Below are 23689 nucleotides of genomic sequence, written 5' to 3'. Positions count from 1 at the left end.
AGGTACCAGGGAGAGGAGAGAGGGGGGTGGGGGAACACACCGGGGCTGTGGGAGTGCTCCGGATCGATGTGTGTATGTGTCTCTCTGCACCAGGAAGCACTGGGTCTCGGTCAAGACAAATGAGACGAAATGGGAAGGATGTGGATTTGGTTCTGCTTAATTGAGTCTTAAAGCGTCAAGTGGCGACCTCGAGCCCCCAGCTACTTCCTGAATGGACCTGTTCGGCATCGCTGCTCCCATCCCGCAGACCGAGCCAGGATGGTTCTGCACACCGACCCCATCCTGCTCAGTTACCGCTCCCTGGACAACGCGGAGACCCTGCACCACTGGCAGGAGGTGGCCCTCTCGCCCTTCACCACCGAGACCCCTTATCCCACCCTGGAGGAGGAGGAGGCGGCAGAGTTGATCGCCGCCAACATCACCAACTCCACGGACTGCGGAGAGGAGATCCTGCTGTACGGAGACGTGGAGAAAGTTATCATCGGGATAGTGCTTTCCATCATCACCCTGTGGACCATCGCTGGCAACTCCCTGGTCATCATCTCGGTCTGCATCGTCAAGAAGCTCCGGCAGCCCTCCAACTACCTGGTAGTGTCCCTGGCTGCCGCCGACCTCTCGGTGGCCGTGGCCGTGATGCCCTTTGTGATCATCACCGATTTGGTCGGGGGAGAGTGGCTCTTTGGGAAAGTTTTCTGTAATGTTTTCATCGCCATGGATGTAATGTGTTGCACGGCTTCTATCATGACCTTGTGTGTGATCAGCGTGGACAGGTGAGTTCCTATTTCTTGCACCTCCGAAAAATAACACATTGCTCTCTCTCTCTCTCTCTATATATATATATATACAGCAATGATCTTGACCAGTCACACAGGTATCCCATCCCTTAAGGAATGCCAGCCTAGCGGGCAGACTGGCTTTACAAATCAATACCAACTTGCACCTTTAACATAGCAAAACGATTCTATTGCTTTTGTGTCAGACCCCAGACTGGAATAGGAAGAGTTAAGGGTGCTGATCAAAGCTGTGATCGAAGAGGTAGGTTTCAAGGATGCTTTTGAAGATGGGGTGAGCTGCAGCAAGGTGACAGGGTTGAGGAAGAATGCTCATTATAAGAGGGTATGTCTCTCCCCACCCCTTTCTTAGTGAATCTTTCTACCTGATTGTTATTGCTTTATGTGTAATCCTCACTGAAGGCTCTAGCAGCAACCAGCATCTAACTCAATCTAAAGCAGCTCCTGTTTTTATTTTTCGGTACACTTCATATTGTTATTGTGTAGACATAAGGGTGGGAAAGGACAGTGCAAAAGACTGAGGAAAGTAAATGGAAATTATCTCTCTATGATAAATTCTATGTATATTCTGTATATATTATTTTAAGATACTCTGAGAAAGGAAACAGTGACTCCTGTTTACTTTCTAATAGAGTATCTTAAAATAATATATAGAGAAAAAAACATCCTTTGATAGCTGATTATTTCACTTTCAGTTTTATCATCTGAATAAAACACTCGGAATCTTAGAGACAAGGCAGAGATGATTGGCGAAACGTGGACTGGACTATGTAAAATCAGGGACTTGCTCCTTGTACTCCAATGTGCTCTTTCCAAGTCTTTTTGCGATCCCAGGGATCATGAGGGTGAAACTCAAGAAGTATTTTGTTGTAGCTGCATTCTATTGCTATGACAGTAAACACCGTAAAATAAAAGCATTTATTTCCTTTAAATGTCACACTTACAGTTTCAAATCCGCTTTCTTTTTAAAGTGTCAGCTATGCCTCAATGGGTAGCACTCTCGCCTCTGAGTCAGAGGATCATGGAGTCAAAGCCCACTCCAGAGATTTGAGCACATAATTCAGGCTAACACTTCAGCGCAGTACTGAGGGAATGCTGCACTGTCGGAGGTGCTGTCTTTTGGATGAGACATTAAACCAAGGCCCCGACTGCCCTCTCAGGTGGTGTTTTTCCCCGATGTCCTGGCCAATATTTATCCTTCAACCAACATCACTAAAACTGATTACCTGGTCTCTTATCACCTTGCTGTTTGTGGGACCTTGCTGTGCACAAATTGGCTGCCACGTTTTCCTATATTACAACAGTGACTACACTTCAAAAGTTTTTGATTGGCTGTAAAGCGCTTTGGGATGTCCTGTAGCCATGAAAGGTGCGATATAAATGCAAGTCTTCTTTGTTTTTACTTGTAGTGAATTTGCCCTGTTACACATTCCTTGTCACACTTTATTGATCGGCTCAAGTAAATCAGTGGCCCTGATAATGCGTGTGTGTTAGATTATATTATACTTCTATTGTCACAAAATCGTGTATATTCTGATTCACCATGAGCCATAAATGCAGAACAAGAAGGCATAATCTTAAAATTAAGCCAATTTGGTGTGAAATCAGGAGGCACTTCTTCACTTGGGGAGTGGAAAACTGACACTTTCTCCCCAAAAGGATGTAGATACTGGGACAACTGAATTGTCAAGACTGAGATCAATAGATTTTTGTTAGGTAAAGAAAATGGAACTAAGGCAGGCAAATGGAGATGAGGTACAGATCGGCCATTATCTAACTGAATGGCAGAACAGGCTTGATGGGCTGAATGGCCTACTCCTGTTCCTATGCTCTGTTCTGTATTGCTGAGTTCAACACCAGACAGTGCATCCAACTGAGCCATTTTGGGGGTGTTTACAGTGACAAGTTTTGATGCGACGTATGTTACTAAGTGTTCACATGACTAAAAGGAAAGCTTTGCACTGCAATCCTTATCATAGAACCTTAGAATCATACAGCACAAAGGGAGGCCATTTGGCCCACCGTGCCTGTGCTGGCTTTTTAAAAGAGCTATTCAATTATCCCACTCCCTCGCTCTTTTCCCATAGCCCTGCAAATTTTTCCTTTTCAAGCATATATCCAATTCCCTTTTGAAAATTACTATTGAATCTGCTTCCACCACCCTTTCAGGCAGTGCATTCCAGATCATAACGACTCGCTGCGTTAAAAAAAAATTCTCCTCATCTTCCCTTTGGTTCTTTTGCCAAATATCTTAAATCTGTGTCCTCTGGTTACCGACCCTCCTGCCAGTGGAAACTGTTTCTCCCGATCTATTCTACGAAAACTCCTCATAATTTTGAACACCACTATTAAATTTCCGCTTAACCTTCGCTGCTCTAAGGACAACAACCCCAGCTTTTCCAGTCTCTCCATATAATTGAAATCCCTCATCCCTGGTACTGTTCTAGTAAATCTTATAGGCAACAACGTCTCTTTAAATAGCAGATAGTGTTTTTTTTTAGTGAACCTAGGTCCCTAGTATAGTTAACATTTTCTAATTTCAACGTAATTTAAAAGGGGTAACTAAGCTAAGGCAAGTCATGGCAGCAGACCTCGCACCCGTGATATGCTCCTCCTGCAAGATGTGGGAAGTCATGGACACTACCAGTGTCCCTGCCGACCATGTGTGTGGGAAGTGTGTCCACCTGCAGCTACTGACCGATCGTATCTCGGAGCTGGAGCTGCGGGTGGACTCACTGTGGAGCATCCGCGATGCAGAGAAACTCGTGGATAGCACGTTTAGCGAGTTGGTCACACCGCAGGTAAAGGGTATACAGGCAGGAAGTGAATGGGTGACCACCAGGAAGAGTAAGAGATGCAGGCAGGTAGTGCAGGGGTCCCCTGTGGCCATCCCCCTCTCAAACAGATATGCCACTTTGGATGCTGTTGGGGGGGATGACTTATCAGGGGAAGGCAGCAGCAGCCAACTTCCTGGCACCACGGGTAGCTCTGCTGCACAGGCTGGGAGGAAAAAGAGTGGCAGAGCTATAGTGATAGGGGACTCAATTGTAAGGGGAATAGACAGGCGTTTCTGCGGCCGCAACCGAGACTCCAGGATGGTGTGTTGCCTCCCTGGTGCAAGGATCAAGGATGTCTCGGAGCGGCTACAGAACATTTTGGAGGGGGAGGGCGAACAGCCAGCTGTCGTGGTGCACATAGGCACCAACGATATAGGTAAAAAAGGGGATGAGGTCCTAAAAGCAGAATATAGGGAGTTAGGAGGTAAATTAAAAAATAGGACCTCAAAGGTAGTAATCTCAGGATTGCTGCCAGTGCCACGTGCTAGTCAGAGTAGAAATAGGAGGATATTTCAAATGAATACGTGGCTAGAGGAATGGTGCAAGGGGGAGGGATTCAAATTCCTGGGACACTGGAAACGGTTCTGGGGGAGGTGGGACCAGTACAAACCGGATGGTCTGCACCTGGGCAGGGCCGGGACCGCTGTCCTAGGAGGAGTGTTTGCTAGTGCTGTTGGGGAGGGTTTAAACTAAAGTGGCAGGGGGTTGGGAACCTGAGCAGGGAGAGAGAGGAAAACGTAACAGGAAGGGACAGAAGGTATGGAGTAATAGGTAAAGTGTTAAAAAAGGAAAAAGCAGGAACTAAGCGTCACAAAACAGATTTGAAAGTTCTTTATCTGAATGCACGTAGCATTCGTAATAAAATGGACGAGTTAACGGCACAAATAACTACGTATGGGTATGATCTTGTGGCCATTACAGAAACATGGCTGCAGGGTGACAACGACTGGGAATTAAATATGCCAGGGTATTTAACAATCAGGAAGGACAGGCAGGAAGGAAGGGGAGGTGGGGTGGCTATGTTAATAAAGGAAGGAATCACTGTAATACAGAGAAATGATATTGGGACAAAGCATCAAGATAATGAAACAGTTTGGGTGGAGATAAGGAATAATAAGGGAAAAAAAACATTAGTGGGCGTAGTATATAGGCCTCCTAATAGTTGCAACTCTGCTGGAAGAAGTATTAATCAGGAGATAGTCGGGGCATGTAATAAGGGAACAGCCATAATTATGGGGGATTTTAATTATCATATTAACTGGACAAATCAAATTGGGCAGAGCAGCCTTGAGGACGAGTTCATTGAGTGCATGAGGGATGGATTTCTTGAGCAGTATGTAACTGATCCTACAAGGGGGCAGGCAACCTTGGACCTGGTCCTGTGTAATGAGTCAGGATTAATTAATAATGTCCTAGTTAAGGATCCCCTTGGAACGAGCGACCACAACATGGTTGAATTCCATATCCAATTAGAGGGTGAGAAGGTTGATTCTCAAACAAGTGTACTGAGCTTGAATAAAGGAGACTATGATGGTATGAGAGCGGAATTGATTAAAGTGGACTGGGAAAATAGATTAAAGGGTAAGACGGTACATGAGCAGTGGTGTTCATTTAGGGAGTTATTTTACAACTTTCAAAATAAATATATTCCACTGAGGAAAAAAGGGTGTAAAAGAAATGACAGCCATCCATGGCTAAGTAAAGAAATCAAGGATAGTATCCGACTAAAAACAAGGACATATAAGGTAGCCAAAGTTAGTGGGAGGATAGAAGATTGGGAATTCTTCAAAAGACAGCAAAAAGTAACTAAAGGATTGATTAAGAAAGGGAAGTTAGATTATGAAAAGAAATTAGCAAAAAATATAAAAACAGATAGCAAGAGTTTCTATAGTTATATAAAAAGAAAAAGGGTGGCTAAGGCAAACATAGGTCCCTTAGAGGATGAGACCGGGAAATTAATGGTGGGAAACATGGAGATGGCAAAAATGCTGAACAAATATTTTGTTTCAGTCTTTACAGTAGAGGACACTAAGAATATCCCAACACTGGACAAACAGGGGACTCTCGGGGGGGGGAGGAGCTAAATACGATTAAAATCACTCAGGAGATGGTACTCAGTAAAATAATGGGACTCAAGGCGGATAAATCCCCTGGACCTGATGGCTTCCATCCTAGGGTCTTGAGGGAAGTGGCAGTAGGGATTGTGGATGCTTTGGTGATAGTTTTCCAAAATTCCCTGGACTCAGGAGAGGTCCCGGCAGATTGGAAAACTGCTAATGTAACACCGTTATTTAAAAAGGGTAGTAGGCAGAAGGCTGGAAATTATAGGCCAGTTAGCTTAACATCTGTGGTGGGTAAAATTTTGGAGTCTATTATTAAGGAGACAGTAACGGAACATTTAGATAAGCATAATTTAATAGGACAAAGTCAGCATGGCTTTATGAAGGGGAAGTCATGTCTGACAAATTTGCTTGAGTTCTTCGAGGATATAACGTATAGGGTGGATAAAGGGGAACCAGTGGACATAGTGTATTTAGACTTCCAGAAGGCATTCGACAAGGTGCCACATAAAAGATTATTACTTAAGATAAAAAATCACGGGATTGGGGGTAATATTCTGGCATGGGTGGAGGATTGGTTATCGAACAGGAAGCAGAGAGTTGGGATAAATGGTTCATTTTCGGACTGGCAACCAGTAACCAGTGGTGTTCCACAGGGGTCGGTGCTGGGTCCCCAACTCTTTACAATCTATATTAACGATTTGGAGGAGGGGACCGAGTGCAACATATCAAAATTTGCAGATGATACAAAGATGGGAGGGAAAGTAGAGAGTGAGGAGGACATAAAAAACCTGCAAGGGGATATAGACAGGCTGGGTGAGTGGGCGGAGATTTGGCAGATGCAATATAATATTGGAAAATGTGAGGTTATGCACTTTGGCAGGAAAAATCAGAGAGCAAGTTATTTTCTTAATGGCGAGAGACTGGAAAGTACTGCAGTACAAAGGGATCTGGGGGTCCTAGTGCAAGAAAATCAAAAAGTTGGTATGCAGGTGCAGCAGGTGATCAAGAAAGCCAACGGAATGTTGGCTTTTATTGCTAGGGGGATAGAATATAAAAACAAGGAGGTATTGCTGCAGTTATATAAGGTATTGGTGAGACCGCACCTGGAATACTGCATACAGTTTTGGTCTCCATACTTAAGAAAAGACATACTTGCTCTCGAGGCAGTACAAAGAAGGTTCACTCGGTTAATCCCGGGGATGAGGGGGCGGACATATGAGGAGAGGTTGAGTAGATTGGGACTCTACTCATTGGAGTTCAGAAGAATGAGAGGCGATCTTATTGAAACATATAAGATTGTGAAGGGTCTTGATCGGGTGGATGCAGTAAGGATGTTCCCAAAGATGGGTGAAACTAGAACTAGGGGGCATAATCTTAGAATAAGGGGCTGCTCTTTCAAAACTGAGATGAGGAGAAACTTCTTCACTCAGAGGGTGGTAGGTCTGTGGAATTTGCTGCCCCAGGAAGCTGTGGAAGCTACATCATTAGATAAATTTAAAACAGAAATAGACAGTTTCCTAGAAGTAAAGGGAATTAGGGGTTATGGGGAGCGGGCAGGAAATTGGACATGAAGCTGAGTTCGGATCGGTCAATGCCCTGTGGGTGGCGGAGAGGGCCCAGGGGCTATGTGGCCGGGTCCTGCTCCGACTTCTTGTGTTCTTTAGATTTGTGGTTGGGATCAGATCAGCCATGATCTTATTGAATGGCGGAGCAGGCTCGAGGGGCCGATTGGCCTACTCCTGCTCCAATTTCTTATGTTCTTATGTTCTTATGTAAATGGGAAGTTTGGCATATGATACCCTGTTTAAAATCAAATATTGACAAAGGTTATCTTAGGCAATTAATTCCTATCAATTGTTTAAATATTTTTCTTTAAGCAGTAAGTAATCTTTGAACAATAATGTCTGTGGGGGTGGTAGCCTAGTGGTTAGGGTCCTGGAGTAACAACCCAAGGGTTTTGAGTTCACAATTCTACCAGGAACTAATTGTGAAATTGAATTCAATAATTCTGCTAATTTGTGGGCTGGCATCAGAATATAGTCATAAATATTTGATCAGCAAGGGAGTCAAAGGATATGGGGAAAAGGCGAGAAAGTGGAGTTGAGGTAAAAATCAGATCAGCCATGATCTCAATGAATGGCAGAGCAGGCTCGAGGGGCCAAATGGCCTACTCCTGCTCCTATCTCTTATGGTATTATGGTCTAATACCCAACTGTTTCACTGTTGTCCTTCAGAGAGGGAAAACCTGCCACCCTTACCTGGTCTGGCCTACACGTGACTCCAGTCCCACACTATGTAGTTGACTGTTAATGCCCTCAGGACATCTAGGGATGGGCAATAACTGCTGCCTTGCCAGTGTGGCCCACATCCCAAGAACAAATTAATAAAAAAGCATGTTGATGACATCTTCTAGGAAACTGTTTGAGTGGACTGTTTGAGTGGACTGTTTGAGTGGACTTGATGACCATTCCAGGTAGCTGGATTCATACAGTCATTTTCCTTGGGTTCGTTGTCATTTTTCATTCGCTTCCTTTAAATGTCACACTTCCAGTGAATTTACCCTGTTACACTTTCCTTGCCACCCTTTATTGATTGGCTCAAGTAAATCAGTGGCCCTGATAATACATGTGTGTTAGATGACATAACACTTCTACCTTCGGGGCATAATCTTAAAATTAGAGTTAGGCCATTTAGGAGTAAAATTAGGAAGCAGTTTTTCACACAGAGTGGAAATCTGGAACTCTCTCCCCCAAAAGGCTGTGGATGCTGGGGGTCAACTGAAATTTTTAAGACACTTCAATTTTGCTCCCTTACAGTGCTGTCCTCAGTAACTCCCGTTAGCCAGTTTTCTCAATGGGGTCACCAGTGCACTCTGTTTGCTTACTTAATTGCTTTCTTTCCAGGCAGTTGATAAAGCTAATGTGTAACTGAATCACACAAGCCAGAAGATCCAGGTTAGTTTCTAAAGTTAGCCTCAACATTCCCGGCCTAGGGTGGGGGAAAAAAAATCAGTCACATCCTGATCACTACCTAGTGACTGCTGTTGGAAAGCGTAGGTCTGTGGGGCTCGGGTGAGAACGGGATTAGACTCGATGGTAATTCCCTTACGACTGCATAGCTTGCCAACATTCACAGTTCAAATATGACTAATTGGCTGAGATACTGGAGGACTACTGGAAGTTGTGCAATGTACCTCCAAACACCCTCCCACCCCCAAAGAGTCAGCATGGGGAGCAAACTGGAAAATATAGAAAGAAAACACAAATTACAAATGTTAGTTGATAAGAATTGTAATAGATTTCCTTTAAGTTGCTCCTTAAAACCTACCTCTTTGACCAAGTCACCTGTCCTAATATCTCCTGAGGTGACTTGGTGTCAGATTTTGCCTGATGACGCTCCAGTGAAATGCCTTGGGACGTTAAGGCGCTATATAAATGCAAGTTGTTGTTGTTGCTGCTGTTGAACAGGATATTCAGTAAAGTTAGACAATAAGCCTTGATTTGAGAAACGGGGGAAGGAAATCATTTACTATAATCCAATGTTTAAGCATTCTGGGTGGACGCTGCTGTCTCTCTCCCACCCATCTCTGGTCCCAGTACCCTCTTTTAGTACGTTTCCTCTCCCTCACCAGCTGGGATCGCCCTGAGTCAATCTGACGGGGAAATGACTGACTGTTTTAGCTCTGTGATGATCATTTGTTCCTTATTTTTAATATATGTCGAGTCACGCTATTAACGAAAACAATTCACTTGAGTGCTCCCTGTCCTGATAGTTAATGCGGGAGATAATATGGTTGAGAGTCAGTAAGACTGGAATTTAATTGAGGAAGTCGCGTGATGGCATGAACGGTGAAGTTTTGCTCAGTTACCTGAACTCAGTTAAATGACAGCGTTATTGCATACTACCGCCAGCAATTTACTTTTTAAAATTAGTTTCAATACATTGCAAATAATGCTAAATACATTAAATCTAGTGTTATATTAATGAGGAATAAAGATTGAGAGAGATTATTGAATTTGAGATTAGAATGGAAACAGGAGCTAAAGTCCATTCCGCTTTCTCTACCAGCTTTTCCCCAATTTTCTCCCTTCCTCTCCTGGCCCTGGCCGTTACCTGAATATATTTCCACAGGTGCTGGCTATTCTGTGTTGTCTTGCCCAATTGATCATTCTTCATGAGCCCAGACTGGCTATTCGAATAGGGGAAGGGGGTGGAGACATCATTGCTAAACCCGATTCTCTCCTTACTCAACATTCACACAGATGCACTTTCTAGCAGGAATCAATGAATTACAATCGTAACTGCGAACCTTGGCTGATGTGTTGCCCCGGACACTAAGGACCATTGTAGAGTCCTACCACTGACTTCCAGCGTACTTCTAAAATAAGCACCGACACCGATCTCTAACTGTTCTTTATACCGCAGTTCAATATGGGGCAGTGCCTTGACCAATTGAACCATCAGCAGAGGCTGGTTTAATGCATTGCCTCACTGCCGGACTTCATACTGTTAAGTTAAGGATCTACCCATTTTTTTCAGGTAATAACAGAAATTATATAATTGTTCATTGTCATCAAGGATAGGGATGCAAATGTTGATTAATGGAACACTTTTGGTAACTACTGTCAGCATCAGGTAGGTAAACCTGAGTTATACACAAAGGTAAAGGTCCTTCTGTGCCTCAGTAATTCTTCTAATCCCAGCGTCAGAAGAAAAGCCCTTAATGCACCAGTCTGATATTTCCACCCTGAAAGCATTATTTTAGCGCGCTTTTGTGATACTGCTAATTCGGTATCAATCAATTCTGAATTATGGACTTGTTTTGAACCGCTTTAGCTGGCAGAAAGGAAAATTCCAACCAAACAGTCTGGCTGGGTTCAGTTCCTGGTTCCAGAGACAAAAAGAAAATATAATAACCCAGGGTGTCACCCAATTCTCATTCATTTCCATTCCCATCCAGTGTTTGTAACAGGTCTGCATCCCTTTGTTCCCTTTTGACTCTGGAACGTGTAGATTTTCTTTTTGATTTCTTCAACCAAGTCAGCATTCAGAGCACTAGATGGCAGCACATTCCTTAATGTAACGTGTGTACATTTGAAGAGGTCTTAAATTAATTCAGTCGACGACTTCTTTAATTTAGAATCAACCCTTCCAGTTTTGAATGAATTTCTCTACGTTCAGCCTCTCGATGTGCCCTTTCTTATGTAAATATAGTTGCAGTTTTCAGCTGCAATATGGATTTCTTTACATCTCTTGTTAGAAAATGTCATTTGCCATTCAGTTCCGAGTGACTATTTAAGCATATAATTCTTTGATTTCTATCCGATCTAAACTTACCGTCCCAAATTAAAATCCTCTGCCAACTTAGACATGTACTCAAGAGCCTCTATGAAGTCAGTAGTAAACAGTATGTATGCAGGATCTAGCCATTGAGGACTCTAATGATTTCAGTTGCCTAATTGGAACAACTGTTTTTGGTAAGTGCCTTCTGCTTTCTCTCTTTTTAAAACCTCTTCCTCTCCAGAAGGCACTGACTCTCTCTGGGAGCTGCTTAGCCCGTCTGGTGCTAAGCCCAAGTGGCCATCCTTCAGGTGTCGGTGTTACCAGATTATTTGACCATGAAGGACATCACAGCCCAGTCTGATCCTACACTCATCCGATTGTCCACACATGCGCAATTTCCAGCATGAGTCAATGGATAACCCTCTCGAGTCTAGGAGACGCGGCTAGTTGTAGCGTCCCGATTGCTTCCCCAGTCTGAAACAAGTTGACTCAACACAACTAGGGATTAAATCTGGGGCATTTTGGTTTGTATGGTTTAGCGCTAAAGTGAGCATTTTCTCTCCTGTATATTATGTAGCCGATTAGTGATCCAATGTACATTTTCGTCTTTGATCCACAAGGATTAACTTATGTAGACATCATTGACATCACAAAGCTGCTCCTCAGTGACATTCTGAAGTGGGATATCGGTCTGTAGGCAGCAGACTCAATTTCTGATGTATTTGGTGAGGACCCCTTGCAGCAAACCCCTGCTCCCACACTGCTTCCTGTAGGATCAAGGATTAAAATGCAAATTAGATCACTATTAGGCTAGATAATAGAATTGGAACGGTAATTTCCAATTAATTCAAAATTAACTGTTGTGACCTAGTACAGGGCTCCGAGGTTAATTCCTTTTTAATTATGACTAGGGATGTGGACTGTGGGCAATACACTCAAATGTGCAGAGAAGATTTACTAGAATGGATGCTGGACTTCAGTTACGTGGAAAGAGTAGAGAAGCTGGGGTTGTTCTCTTTAGAGTAGAGAGGTTGAGGGGAGATTTGATAGAGGTGTTCAAAATCATGAAGGGTTTTGATGGAATAAATAAGGAGAAATTGTTTCTGCTGGTAGAAGGGTCGGTAACCAGAGGACACAGATTTAAGGTAATTGACAAAACAACCAGAGGCGAGATGAGGAGAATTTTTTTTACTTTGCGAGTTGTTATGATCTGGAAAGCACTGCCTGAAAGGGTGGTGGAAGCAGATTCAATAAAACTTTCAAAGGGGAATTGGATAAATATTTGAAGGGGAAGAATTTGCAGGGCTTTGGGGAATGGGCAGGAGAATGGGACTAATTGGATAGCTCTTTCAAAGAGCCAGCACAGGCACAATGGGCCGAATAACCTCCTTCTGTGCTGCATCATTCTATGATTCTTATGATTCTGTGAAATCATGATGCCATGTACAGGACTTCATTGTAGAGTTGTACCAAAACAAGGTCAAAAGATAGATTTGGGTGTCGTTCAGAAATAAATACCTTACAGTATCTTAATCACAGTATCTAATTGTCCCTTAAATAATTCCAGGATTTTTGTCCTAATTACCCAAAAGTCTATTCCACATGTTCACTCTTTGAGTGAAGAACTTCCTGACGCCAGTCCTAAATTTGCCCTTTGTTAATGCAAACTTGTGCCTTCTTGTCTCACTGTCATGGTTTATTTTGAAGCAGTATTCCAGATTTAACTTCACTATACAGTTTGCTACCCTATATACCTGTACGGTCACTTCTCATTTGCCTTTCAACCTGACTGACCGAATGAACTGAACATGTCTACACTGCCAACCAACAGTATTTTAAGTTGACAGCATTTCAATCCATATGTCAACTTGTTGGTGTGTCATAAAAAAGTCATTTTTCACCAGGATTGAATATTATCAAGACCATCCAATCAGAACAGTTGGAAGGCGGGACTGGAGGCTGTCAGAGCCCATCAAATTGGCTGGAGGCCAGGACTGAAGGCTGTTTGAGCCAATCAGATACCACTTTCCCACATCATTAATTATGAATGAGCATGAGTAACGTTTTAAGATGGTGGGTTCTGAGAGTTTCAGCTAGTGCTACCTTTAGTGTTTGAATAGCTTTTAAGGAGTTTGAACTTTCCTCAAAGGAACTTTTTGGGACATGCCCAGCTGTTGTCTTCCCACTTCCACAGGAGCAGCATGGGACTTATGCCTGCTGCCCTGACCCTTCCACACCCCCGGCCCAATTTTCTGGGTCGAGGGTTATTTATGGAGGGTTCCCAATGGAATTCCCACTGGCAATTGGGAGTCTGCCAGTGGCCCCCAAAGAGAGTGCTCAGAGTGACTGAGGGCCTTCAATAGATAAGTGCTGGGGGCTGAAATGGAGGGAGAGGAAGCTGCAGAGCCCTCTTTATTCATCAGGGAACTTTGGGGTCTTCACCCCTGCTGTCCCAGTGACTACTGCCAGGTTCACCTGGCGGTGGCTGGGAGTGGCAGGAATAGGGGCAGATGGGAGGGAAATGAGCAAGGCGTCCCTGCCCCCTTCTGGTATTTGCATACAGTGGGTGGGAAAGGAGCAGGGGCAAAGGGAGAGGAGGGGAGGGAGGGAAGAAATTCAGGTTGGGACCATGCTGCAAAATTTTGCTCCCTTTTCGTCGATTTTGGGTGGAGTAGTGGAGGAAAATCTATCTCTTATTTCCTTCAAGTCAAAATGTAACAGCTCTTTTGAGAAAAGGAGGCTGTTTCCTGGTGTGAATACATTAACAGATCTTATTTCAGTAGTCCTGTCACTGAACATGAAGACTTGCTAGGGCTTGGAAATGAAACAGGAAGTCAGGTTGGAGTGATGATGAGTTTTAATTAATTAAAAATATTACAGGCAGATTCCTGTATAATGTTTTTAAGCATATAGTTGGGTTGTGTGATGGCCCATTGGCTTGTTTTGTGGGTAAATTGTAGCACCTGGTTATGTTCTGTTACTTTGAAAGCTAGGAGCCGTGAGGCTGTGGAATTCGCTTCTAGGATTAGTGGTTGAGGCAGAAACGATGTCAACATCCAAGATTGGATTGAATAGGTGGGTGAAGGAAAAGTGGTTAAAGGGATATGGGAACAGGGTGGGTATACGTAATGAGGACTATTTGCTCCAGTGGAGGGTAAACACCGGCATGGACTGGTTGGGCTGAATGGCCTGTTTCCCTGTTGTAACTACAATGTATTTGATGGAGGCCAATTTTTTACTGTGCAGTAACCAGGGAGAGAGCCACCCTGTCCTTATTGGAGAGGTCAACATTCAGAGGAAAATGGGAGGGGTAACATTAATAATTAACACAACCCCTAAAGGCAGTCTGCCAGGTCCACCGAAGAGTAATAAACTTCAGCTCTTCCCGCAGACCAGAGTCCTGGAATTCCCTGGGAGTCCCTCTGGAGTTAGAGTGCAGCTGGGAGAACCCCAATGGAATTTCAGGGCCCACAGTTTTACAGCACAGATCTGATTGAGGTATTTAAAATGTGAAAAGGATTCGATAGGGTAGATACTGAGAAACTATTTCACTGGTGGGGGAATCAAGAACAAGGGGACATAATCTTAAAATTAGAACTAGGCCATTTCAGAGTGAAATCAGGAAGCACTTTTTCACACAGAGGGTAGTAGAAATCTGGAACTCTACTACAAAAGGCTGTGGATGCTGGGACAATTGGAGTTTTCAAGACTGAGATTGATAGATTTTTGTTTGATAAGGGTATCAAAGAATATGGAGCTAAGGTGGACAAATGGAGTTGAGGGACAGATCAGTCAAGATCTAATTGAATGGTGGAGCAGGCTCGAGGGGCTGAATGGCCTACTCCTGTTCCTATGTCCCTAGAAGGAGGCCATTTTACCCGTTATGTTTGCGTTGATTCTTTCCAAAACTGATCCCACCACCCTGCACTCTCTCCATAGCCCTCTCCTTTGAATGTTTATCCAACCTTCCCTTAATAGATGCAATGATTTCCACCCAAACTGCTCCCTGTGGCAAAGCATTCCATTCGCCAACACTAGAATCATAGAAAGTTACGGCACAGAATGGAGGCCATTCGGCCCATTATGTCTATGCCGGCCGAACTTCTGGGCATAAATGGATTAATGCCTTCATTAAAATAACAGATGGAGAAACATCGAATTAACAGGTTGAGCCTCTGAATGTTGTTATCACTCATCGTAATTTCCAGCCTCATTTGTTTTATAAGGCTTTAAAACCAGAAAGCGTTTTGAAATGCACAACAGGTGGAACAGCATTTAAAAGAGGAAAGGGCAGACTAGTTATTGAATGTGCACCTCTTCATCAGACTTCAACTGAAAATAAAAATGGGGAGAGATGTAAAACAGGATCGCTACCCATTCGTTATCACCCGTTTTACACAATTGCACAAAGTCAAGATCTACCCCACTGTGTCTCATGACCTGCATTATAGACGGAGCCATTTATTTTGATGTTCTAGCCTGGGTGTTAATCATGGCCTGAGCAGAGTACGGAGAGGAAAATCTGGAGGGGAGGAGGATCATAGAACCTAATTTAGTTAACCTTCCATTTAAATCAATAGAAGGAAAGTCAGCCCGGTTCTGTTACTGGTCTACGATCTTCCCCACCGGATTTTCCTACCTGTGCTTCTGCCCAGGCGATACTCAACGGCCAGATGGTGAAGACAAGACTATATCCCTTTTCAGTTGAAACAATAAAATAGTTGTGAGCCTGTCTATGTTTAAAGGAGAAGTGCATTCAGCTGAACTGCCCCATAATGTGAAATGTGGTAGCGGAGATATCTGTGTGTGTATTGCTTGTTAGCCTGTTTCATGCTTTTGAAATGCTGGTTGGGGGCAGTGTGGGAACTGATATTTCATGGTTTTATTGTAAGGCATACAGATTAGGAAGGTCCTCCATTGATTTCTCACTTAAAAGTGCATGATGCGTGGCAAGAATCAGCTAAGGTAGCTGAATGATCACCTACAAAGAAAAATAAGACTGAAATTAAAATGTTTTTATGGATTAAAGGTAGATAATAGCCAGGAAAACAAAGACAAGAGCCTTGAACAGACAAAGAAAACCAAGACTGCTTTTACATCAGCTAGAAGGTCAATGGAAAAGAGGATAGTGGACACGTGGTAGTAATAGGAAAAGCTTTCTTCAGCTACATTAAGAGTCAGAGGACCATCAAAGACAGTTTCGACCCATTGAAAGACAGACAAGGACAGATTAGAAAGGCGTCTCAGGGTATGGCTGAGAAACTAGACTTGAAGATGATGCTCAACTGACAGCATTAAGTGATGATGTTGACAGTAAAATTGTTATTATTAAAATAGATAAGGATATTGTCTTAGATAGAATGAGGAACTTTAAAATAGATCAGGTTGCAGGCCCAGATGATATCCACCCAAGGATCCTTAAAGAAGTGAGACAGGTGCTAAGTGAGACCCTTGCCCGTATCTTTAATAGCTTGCTGGAATTGGGGATTATTCCCTCAGAATTGAAGGATGCTAGCATAGTTCCAATTTTTGAAAAGGATGATAAGGCAGAGCTGGGTAACTAAGGCTTGACTTAAGTAATTGGTAAGATGCTCAAAGGTATGATTTGAGATGCACTATATAAGCACTAAGAAAGAAAAGGCCTTATCAGGGGCACCCAACATGGCTTCCAGAAAAGAGGGTTGTGTCTTAGAAATTTGATTGAATTTTTTGAAGAAGTCACCAGGTTAGTGGACGAGGGTAACCTGTTAGACATTGTCTACCTGGACTTTCAGAAAGCCATTGATAAGGTACCTCACAAAAGGCTACTCTACAAGAGTTGTGTAATTAGTCGTAATCTGCTGTGGTGGATTGAGAATTGGCTGAATGCCCGCAGGCAGAAAGTGGTTGTCAATGGATTTGGATCTGACTGGAGACTGGTTACCAGTGGTGTCCCGCAGGGATCGATGTTAGAATCTTAGCTCTTCACTATCTTCATTAATGACCTAGATGTAGGTGTTGGGCGAATGATCAGAAAGTTCGTGGATGATACCAAGGTACGCGTGAGTGTTAAGACTGTAGAGGATGCTCAATTATCGCAAGCAGATCTCGATGTGTTGGCAGAATGGGCCCGTGTTTGGCAAATGATATTTAACTTAGAAAAGTGTAGTATTATGCACATGGGCAGGTCTAATGCTAAATATACATACAGCCTACAGGGAACAGAATTGAAGCCAGTGGTGAAAGAAAAAAGTCTGGATGATATAGTGCATCACTCTCTAAAGGTTCCTGACTAATGCTGTGAGGCTACAGCTAAAACAAACAAGGTTCTAGGTTGTATTCACAGGACAATTCACTACAAAACAAAGCATACCATTTTATCCTTGTACAAAATCTTGGTTAGGCCCCAGTTTGGTCCCCTCACATGGTGAAGGATATAGAAGCTTTGGAAAGGGTGCAGAGGAGTGGCACAAGATTAATTCCCAGTTCAAATCACCTTAGCCACCCAGATAGGTTAAAGAGCTGGGTCTGTATACTTTGGAGAAGCGTAGACTTGGGGTGATTTGATCGAGGTTTATAAAATAATGAAGGGACTAGTCTGAGTTTATGTAGACCAATTATTTCAACTGGTTAGGTTAGGAAGGATCAGAGGTCACGCTTCCAAATTACATAAGAGCAGAATTAGGTTAGATGGTTGGAAGGTGGTTCTTTTCCCAGAGAATAGCGGACCTGTGGAACAGGCTGCCGGCTCGTGCGATGGACACTGATTCACTGAATTCCTTCAAGAGAGAGCTGGACCTGTTCCTGGCTGGGGCAGAGATCACCTTGTACAAGAGATAGGTAACCTATAATATAAATCAGGGCCAATGGGATCTCCTGGACTGGTTTTGATTGGGTCAGAGAGGAATTTTCCAGACTTTTACCCCTGTTAATTGGCCTGAGCTTCTCACTGGTTTTTCGCCTCTCCCAGGAGATTATCGGGTGGGTAGGAAGTGTCTGTATTTTGTATGGGGCTTCACAACTATATGGGACAGGCTAGATCGACTAGTTAGTCTTTTCCAGCCTTTCATTTTCATATGTTTAGATGATCCAGCAGGGGTCACTGGAGAGTGATCAAGTGCAGGAATGCTGGCTGACTTTCCCCCACCCCCAATCGGGTCACTGAGGCCAACTTTAGTGCCCCAAGCTGTCCCGTTTGGGACTGGACAACTCAGCACAGACCGAGACAAACCCGGGATCTACTGATTGTCAGATCCAGTTACAAGTTAGCTTTACCAAATGAGGCATTGGGGCACCTTGGAGAGACAAATTAACTAAAAGTAAACTGAGTGTTGGTGATGCCACTGAGGGAGCTGGCTGACGGGAGTTACAGAGACGGGCAGTGTGAGGAAGGTGAGCACATGAGGTTAAAGTGACAAGATCACAAAATACTCTGGGTTAATTATCATCTGAACTGAATATAATCCAGCTTCCCGACACTGACATTCCACAGGGCTGCTACTGGTCTCCTTCTATAACCCCATAGAAACAGCCATTTTTACCAGAGGCTCTGTCAGGTTTGGGACTGGAGCCAGATCAGGTTAGGGACAATCTGGACCAGGTTAGGGACAATCAGGACCAGGTTAGTGACAATCCGGACCAGGTTAGTGACAATCAGACCAGGTTAGTGACAACCAGTCCAGATTAGTGACAATCCGGACCAGGTTAGTGACAATCCAGACCAGGTTAGTGACAATCGAGAACAGGTTAGTGACAATCGAGACCAGGTTAGTGACAATCCGGACCAGGTTAGTGACAATTCGGACCAGGTTGGTGACAACTCGGACCAGGTTAGTGACAATCCGGTTAGTGATAGTTCAGACCAGGTTAATGACAATCCAGACCAGGCTAATGACAATCTAATAGATTTCCTGGTGCCAGCCCACAGGTTACCAGATTCATTGTCCCTGATATTCACGGGGAGGTGGGGAAGGAGCAGAGGTGACTGTCAGCGGCTGGGAAACCTGGAGATATGGGAAAGGCAGAGGTCCTGCCGAATTTAACGGCAGGACCTCATTTGAATTTTTTTTCTCAGTTTCCCGCCTGGCAGCCTGGCAGATTGAGAAGCTGGCTGTCGGACGGGAAGGCCTGTGGGAGAAGGCCGCAGTCGGGGACCGGAGAGGAGGGAGGCCGGGAGGGAGAGATTGCAGGGGGTGGAAAGACGGTGGGGCGGGGGGGGGGGGGGGGGGGGGCGGAGGGGGGGAAAGATCGCCGGGGGAGAGACATTGCTGAGGGGAGATCGGCCGATTGCTAGGAGGGAGGCTGATTGCGGCAGGTTAGCTTGGGCGGCTGGGGGGAAGCAGTCCTGCTCCTCCTGGCCCACAAGCAGTGCTGGAAAAACACTTACCTACTGGATCCAGCAATTCTCGCCTCCCTTCAGCTGCCGGGTTTTCTGAGCCTTGGGAAACTCGGCTACCAGCCGTTAAATCCAAATGAATGCTAAAATCTGTGGCACACCACCTCAATTAAATATTATAATTACCAACCCGACCCCGAGTCGCCCGTCCCCCAAGTAGGCGTGTCCGCGGTGATTTTTTTTAAGAAGGTAACCGCATGTGCAATCGTTTCTGAAAGGAAGTATGTTATATGTTTATTTTTGGGTGAGTTTTTGTGCTTGTCAAACTGAGGCATGTTAGCACGAGTGATTGGAACACACTTCTATTTCAGTCACCCAGTGTTAGCATCAAACTCTCAGCTATAGCACAGTTAGCTGTGAAGTAAAACTAAAAGGTGAGAGAGAGAAAAAAAACAAACTGCAAATCTGATATAAAAACAGAAAATGATGGAAATACACAGCAGGTCAGTCAGCATCTGAAAAGAGAAGAGAAGAGCAGAGCAGAGAAGAGATAACGCTTCGGTTCAAAATCTTTCATCAGAACCCTGAACGTTCTACACCAAAGTGGTATTCCAAATCTTCTTTCTTCAGATGCGGCTAGTTGCCTGTTTTCATGGTGGAGAATATAGATATCTTTTTGGAGGGAGGGAGGTTATTATTCTCATGACACAATGCTACTGAATGATCTACAGGCAAGTTGCTAAATGTAATTTGAGACTCAGAGCCTGTTAGATTAATTAAACTGCATCGTTCAAGATTTAATTACATCACGCATTAAAAGAAATGGGCATCGATACAAGAGTGATGAACCTAAAGCTTGGAGCGAGAACGCAAAATAAGTAACGCCTTCTATTTACATTATCATGTAGAAAAAGCAATTAGAGTTGATAAATGCATTTCCCTGATTGTGTGTTTCAGATACTTGGGAATAACTCGTCCTCTAACGTACCCGGTGAGACAGAATGGAAGATCAATGGCCAAAATGGTGATCACCGTTTGGCTCCTTTCAGCATCCATAACCCTACCACCATTGTTTGGTTGGGCCAAAAATGTTACGGTGGACAGAATGTGTCTCATCAGCCAAGACTTTGGCTACACTGTCTACTCTACAGGGGTGGCTTTTTATATCCCCATGACTGTCATGCTGATTATGTATAACAGGATATACAAAGCTGCTAAAATAAGTGCAGAAAAGCACAAGTTCATAAGTATACCCCGGCAATACGAGCAGGATGGGGTCTATAACTTGGAGGAGGACATTCGAGCCCACCATGCTACCAAGAGGTCCAAGGCCGCAGAAGAATGCGTCACATTATCTAAGCTCCTCAAGCACGACCGCAAGAACATTTCTATCTTTAAGAGGGAGCAAAAGGCAGCCCGTACATTGGGGATCATCGTCGGAGCCTTCACGTTCTGCTGGTTGCCCTTCTTCCTGCTGTCTGCGGCACGACCCTTCATTTGTGGGATTGAGTGCAGCTGCATGCCCCTGAGGTTGGAGAGAACACTGCTATGGTTGGGATACACGAATTCCCTTATAAACCCGCTCATCTACGCCTTTTTCAACCGAGATCTGAGGACTACTTTCTGGAACCTGCTGCGTTGCAAATATAGAAACATCAACCGGAGGCTCTCAGCTGCCAGCATGCAAGAGGCACTCAAAGCCACTGAGAGGCATGATTGCATTTTGTAATTTGAACCCAATCATCGCATATTGGAATTAAATAGCCAATCAAGAGGGGGAATGATTGAAAACAAAATCATAACCACAGATAGCCCTCCATGAGATCGCACAAAAAACATTTAATCCTGTATAGATACAAACATTTGCAAAATGAAACTGTGATTATTTTCGTTAGTGATCCGAACACTGCCAAACATTGGGAAGACCACTGCTCTATTTTTACTTTAAAAGCTGGCCAGTTAAATGAAATTGACCAAATATCTTTGCATCAAGAGGTATCCATGGGGTGCAAAGAGAAGAACAAACAGAGCTCTAAGGAGTAACAACTTTCTGGAGAGTGATAACAATCCAGGAGGAAAATATGAGTTTGGATTCAGAGATCAAGTGGATCAGAGTGATCTGGGACAAGAATGTCCAGGCAAAATGAAAAGGCTCTGAATTGCCAACAGCCAACAAACTATAGAGTAAATTGACTTTTAAAGAATGCGAGAGCACATCATGTAGAAAAATGGGTCAAAACTGAAATCAAGAGGCTGTTGAACCAAGCTGGTAGATTTTTTTTTGGGACTTTGTGTTGTCCTAAAATACCAAACCAGGATGCCTTGTATTAAAAAAAAATGTAGATTTTTTTTTTGTGAAAAGCGATCAAAACTACAGAGGACACAAATTAACCTTATGGACAAATTCATTGCATTCTAAGGTGTTAGGGACGGGGATGTCATTGAATATTTACTTTATCACTACTAAACAAACTGAAGTTAAAATTCTTCCATTGTTTTGATGTTACCAATCACAAAAAAGATTATATCAAGACGATGGATTTTTTTTGATGTTTGGACACAAAGTGCGGGATAACCCAAGAGGATACACCGTGCTGTCGAATTGTGGCTTAAGCTTTGGACGCCACTGTTAATACATTTCAAGGCAAACAGTAAACATCGCATCTGCATGAGCACAGGGTTAGAAACTAACATGTATTGTACATTAGAAAAGAGCGACTTGCATTTATATAGCGCCTTTCACGACCTCAGGACGTCCCAAAGCGCTTTACAGCCAATGAAGTATTTTTTGAAGTGTAGTCACTGCTGTAATGTAGAAAAACGTGGCAGCCAAATTGCGCACAGCAAGGTCCCACAAACAGCAATGTGATAACGACCAGTTAATCTGTTTTTTTAGTGATCTTGATTGAAGGATAAATAATGGCCAGGATACTGGGGCAAACTCCCCTGCTCTTCTTCGAAACAGCATCATGGGATCTTTTACATCCAACTGAGAGGGCAGACTGGGACTCAGTTTAACCTCTCACCCAAAAAGACAGCACCCTCTCAGTACGGCACTAGAAGTATCAGCCTGGATTATGTACTCAACGTCTCTGGAGTGGGACTTGAACCCACAATCCTCTAACATCAGAAGTGAGTGTGCTACCCACTGAGCCACAGCTGACACATCAGAAAAGGAAACTGCAGAGCTGAGGGACAGTGAAACATACATTGAGTGGCTGACTGTGGTCTCCTAACGGCAGGTCGGTGTTAAATCCATTGTTATAAAAGACTCGTATAGTTCATTCTCAAGAACACCATGATGTTAATTTTGAACAGTGCTCCTTACTGTTCAATCATTGAACCTAGGTTCTGGCTTCCCTACGATCGTCTCTCTTTTGTACAATGGGAGAGATCTTTGTGTTGGTTGTCAAATGGACCCAATATCAAGTGTGCCAGGAAATGCCCATCGATCGCGCTACTTTCGGGTTTAGACCTCGTTAACATTTTGTTTGGCGAGCTGCAGGTGCCAAATGGGTGTCTTGCCGCAGTTTGTTGGTGTCGTTGGGAGAATAATTGGCCAGCCATCACGTACAGACGGCCAGCAGGTAAGGTTGGGGCAGCACCGGATGCCTAAAACACTTACCTTTTTGGGAAGAGGCCTCCAGTGTTCCCTTTATGGACTTCCGGCTAGGCCTCTCAATGCCTGGAGAAAAGAACTGTCAGCTAGGCCTCTCAATGCCAGACTTAGGACCCCAATTTGCATATGTAAACAGCCTCCCACCTGATTTGGGCATGGGCGCTGGGCGCCCATTTAAATGCCTACCTAATAGTTGATGCAGGCGGGCATGTGGGTGCACAAGGTCCCCCACCAGACTTTTAACTGCCAGTCGCCTGTTTTTCAGGTGGGAAACGGACAGCTGTCAATTGAAAGTCTCCCTCAGTGACTCTGATCATGTTAGTAGTTGGTTTAAAGGAGAGCTCAATTCTATTTTTGAAAATAAAAACCCACATTATTTCAATACTTACATTAACATCCTCTGCCCAAGATTTTTCTTTCAAGATGTTTATTATTCTCTCTCCTTCCATTTCAGTGGACTTATTGGTGCAGATGGCAAATCGAGCAGGAAGTGTGTTGTTCTCCCAAGTATCTGCTAATGCCACTCTAATATTGGCCACTCGGATTGACAGTGTGTTGGGATGGACCTCCCTCTCTTTGGGCCCAGATATGTTTGGTAGACTTTAAATGTATTGAGAATGGAGGTGGGCACTTGCAGATACAGAGTATTTATATAAGTGCTGTTTAAATTTTGAAGCATGTGGGATATCTAACTGTCCCCCATCCGAGTACTGAAGTTATACTCCATATGTAGCCAAAGCCAAGCCATGTGAGACAGACCTACCCATATTGAGATTAACACT

The 23689-nt window shown here is 43.8% G+C and overlaps 1 protein-coding gene across 1 annotated transcript; it reads left to right on the top strand.

Annotated features, from left to right (window-relative positions):
* The first annotated feature begins 258 nt into the window (after positions 1-258).
* On the top strand, positions 259-21017 carry LOC137323131 (5-hydroxytryptamine receptor 7-like). Its single transcript, XM_067986634.1, has 2 exons — positions 259-770; positions 20246-21017. The coding sequence occupies exons 1-2, from the start codon at positions 259-261 to the stop codon at positions 21015-21017; spliced, it is 1284 nt and encodes a 427-aa protein (XP_067842735.1).
* Positions 21018-23689: the final 2672 nt, after the last annotated feature.

This window comes from Heptranchias perlo, chromosome 1, assembly GCF_035084215.1.
Source record: "Heptranchias perlo isolate sHepPer1 chromosome 1, sHepPer1.hap1, whole genome shotgun sequence".
In the NCBI taxonomy this organism is placed as follows: domain Eukaryota; kingdom Metazoa; phylum Chordata; class Chondrichthyes; order Hexanchiformes; family Hexanchidae; genus Heptranchias; species Heptranchias perlo.
The sequence above is the reverse complement of the archived record's forward strand: the minus strand, read 5'-3'. Positions and strand labels throughout refer to the sequence as shown.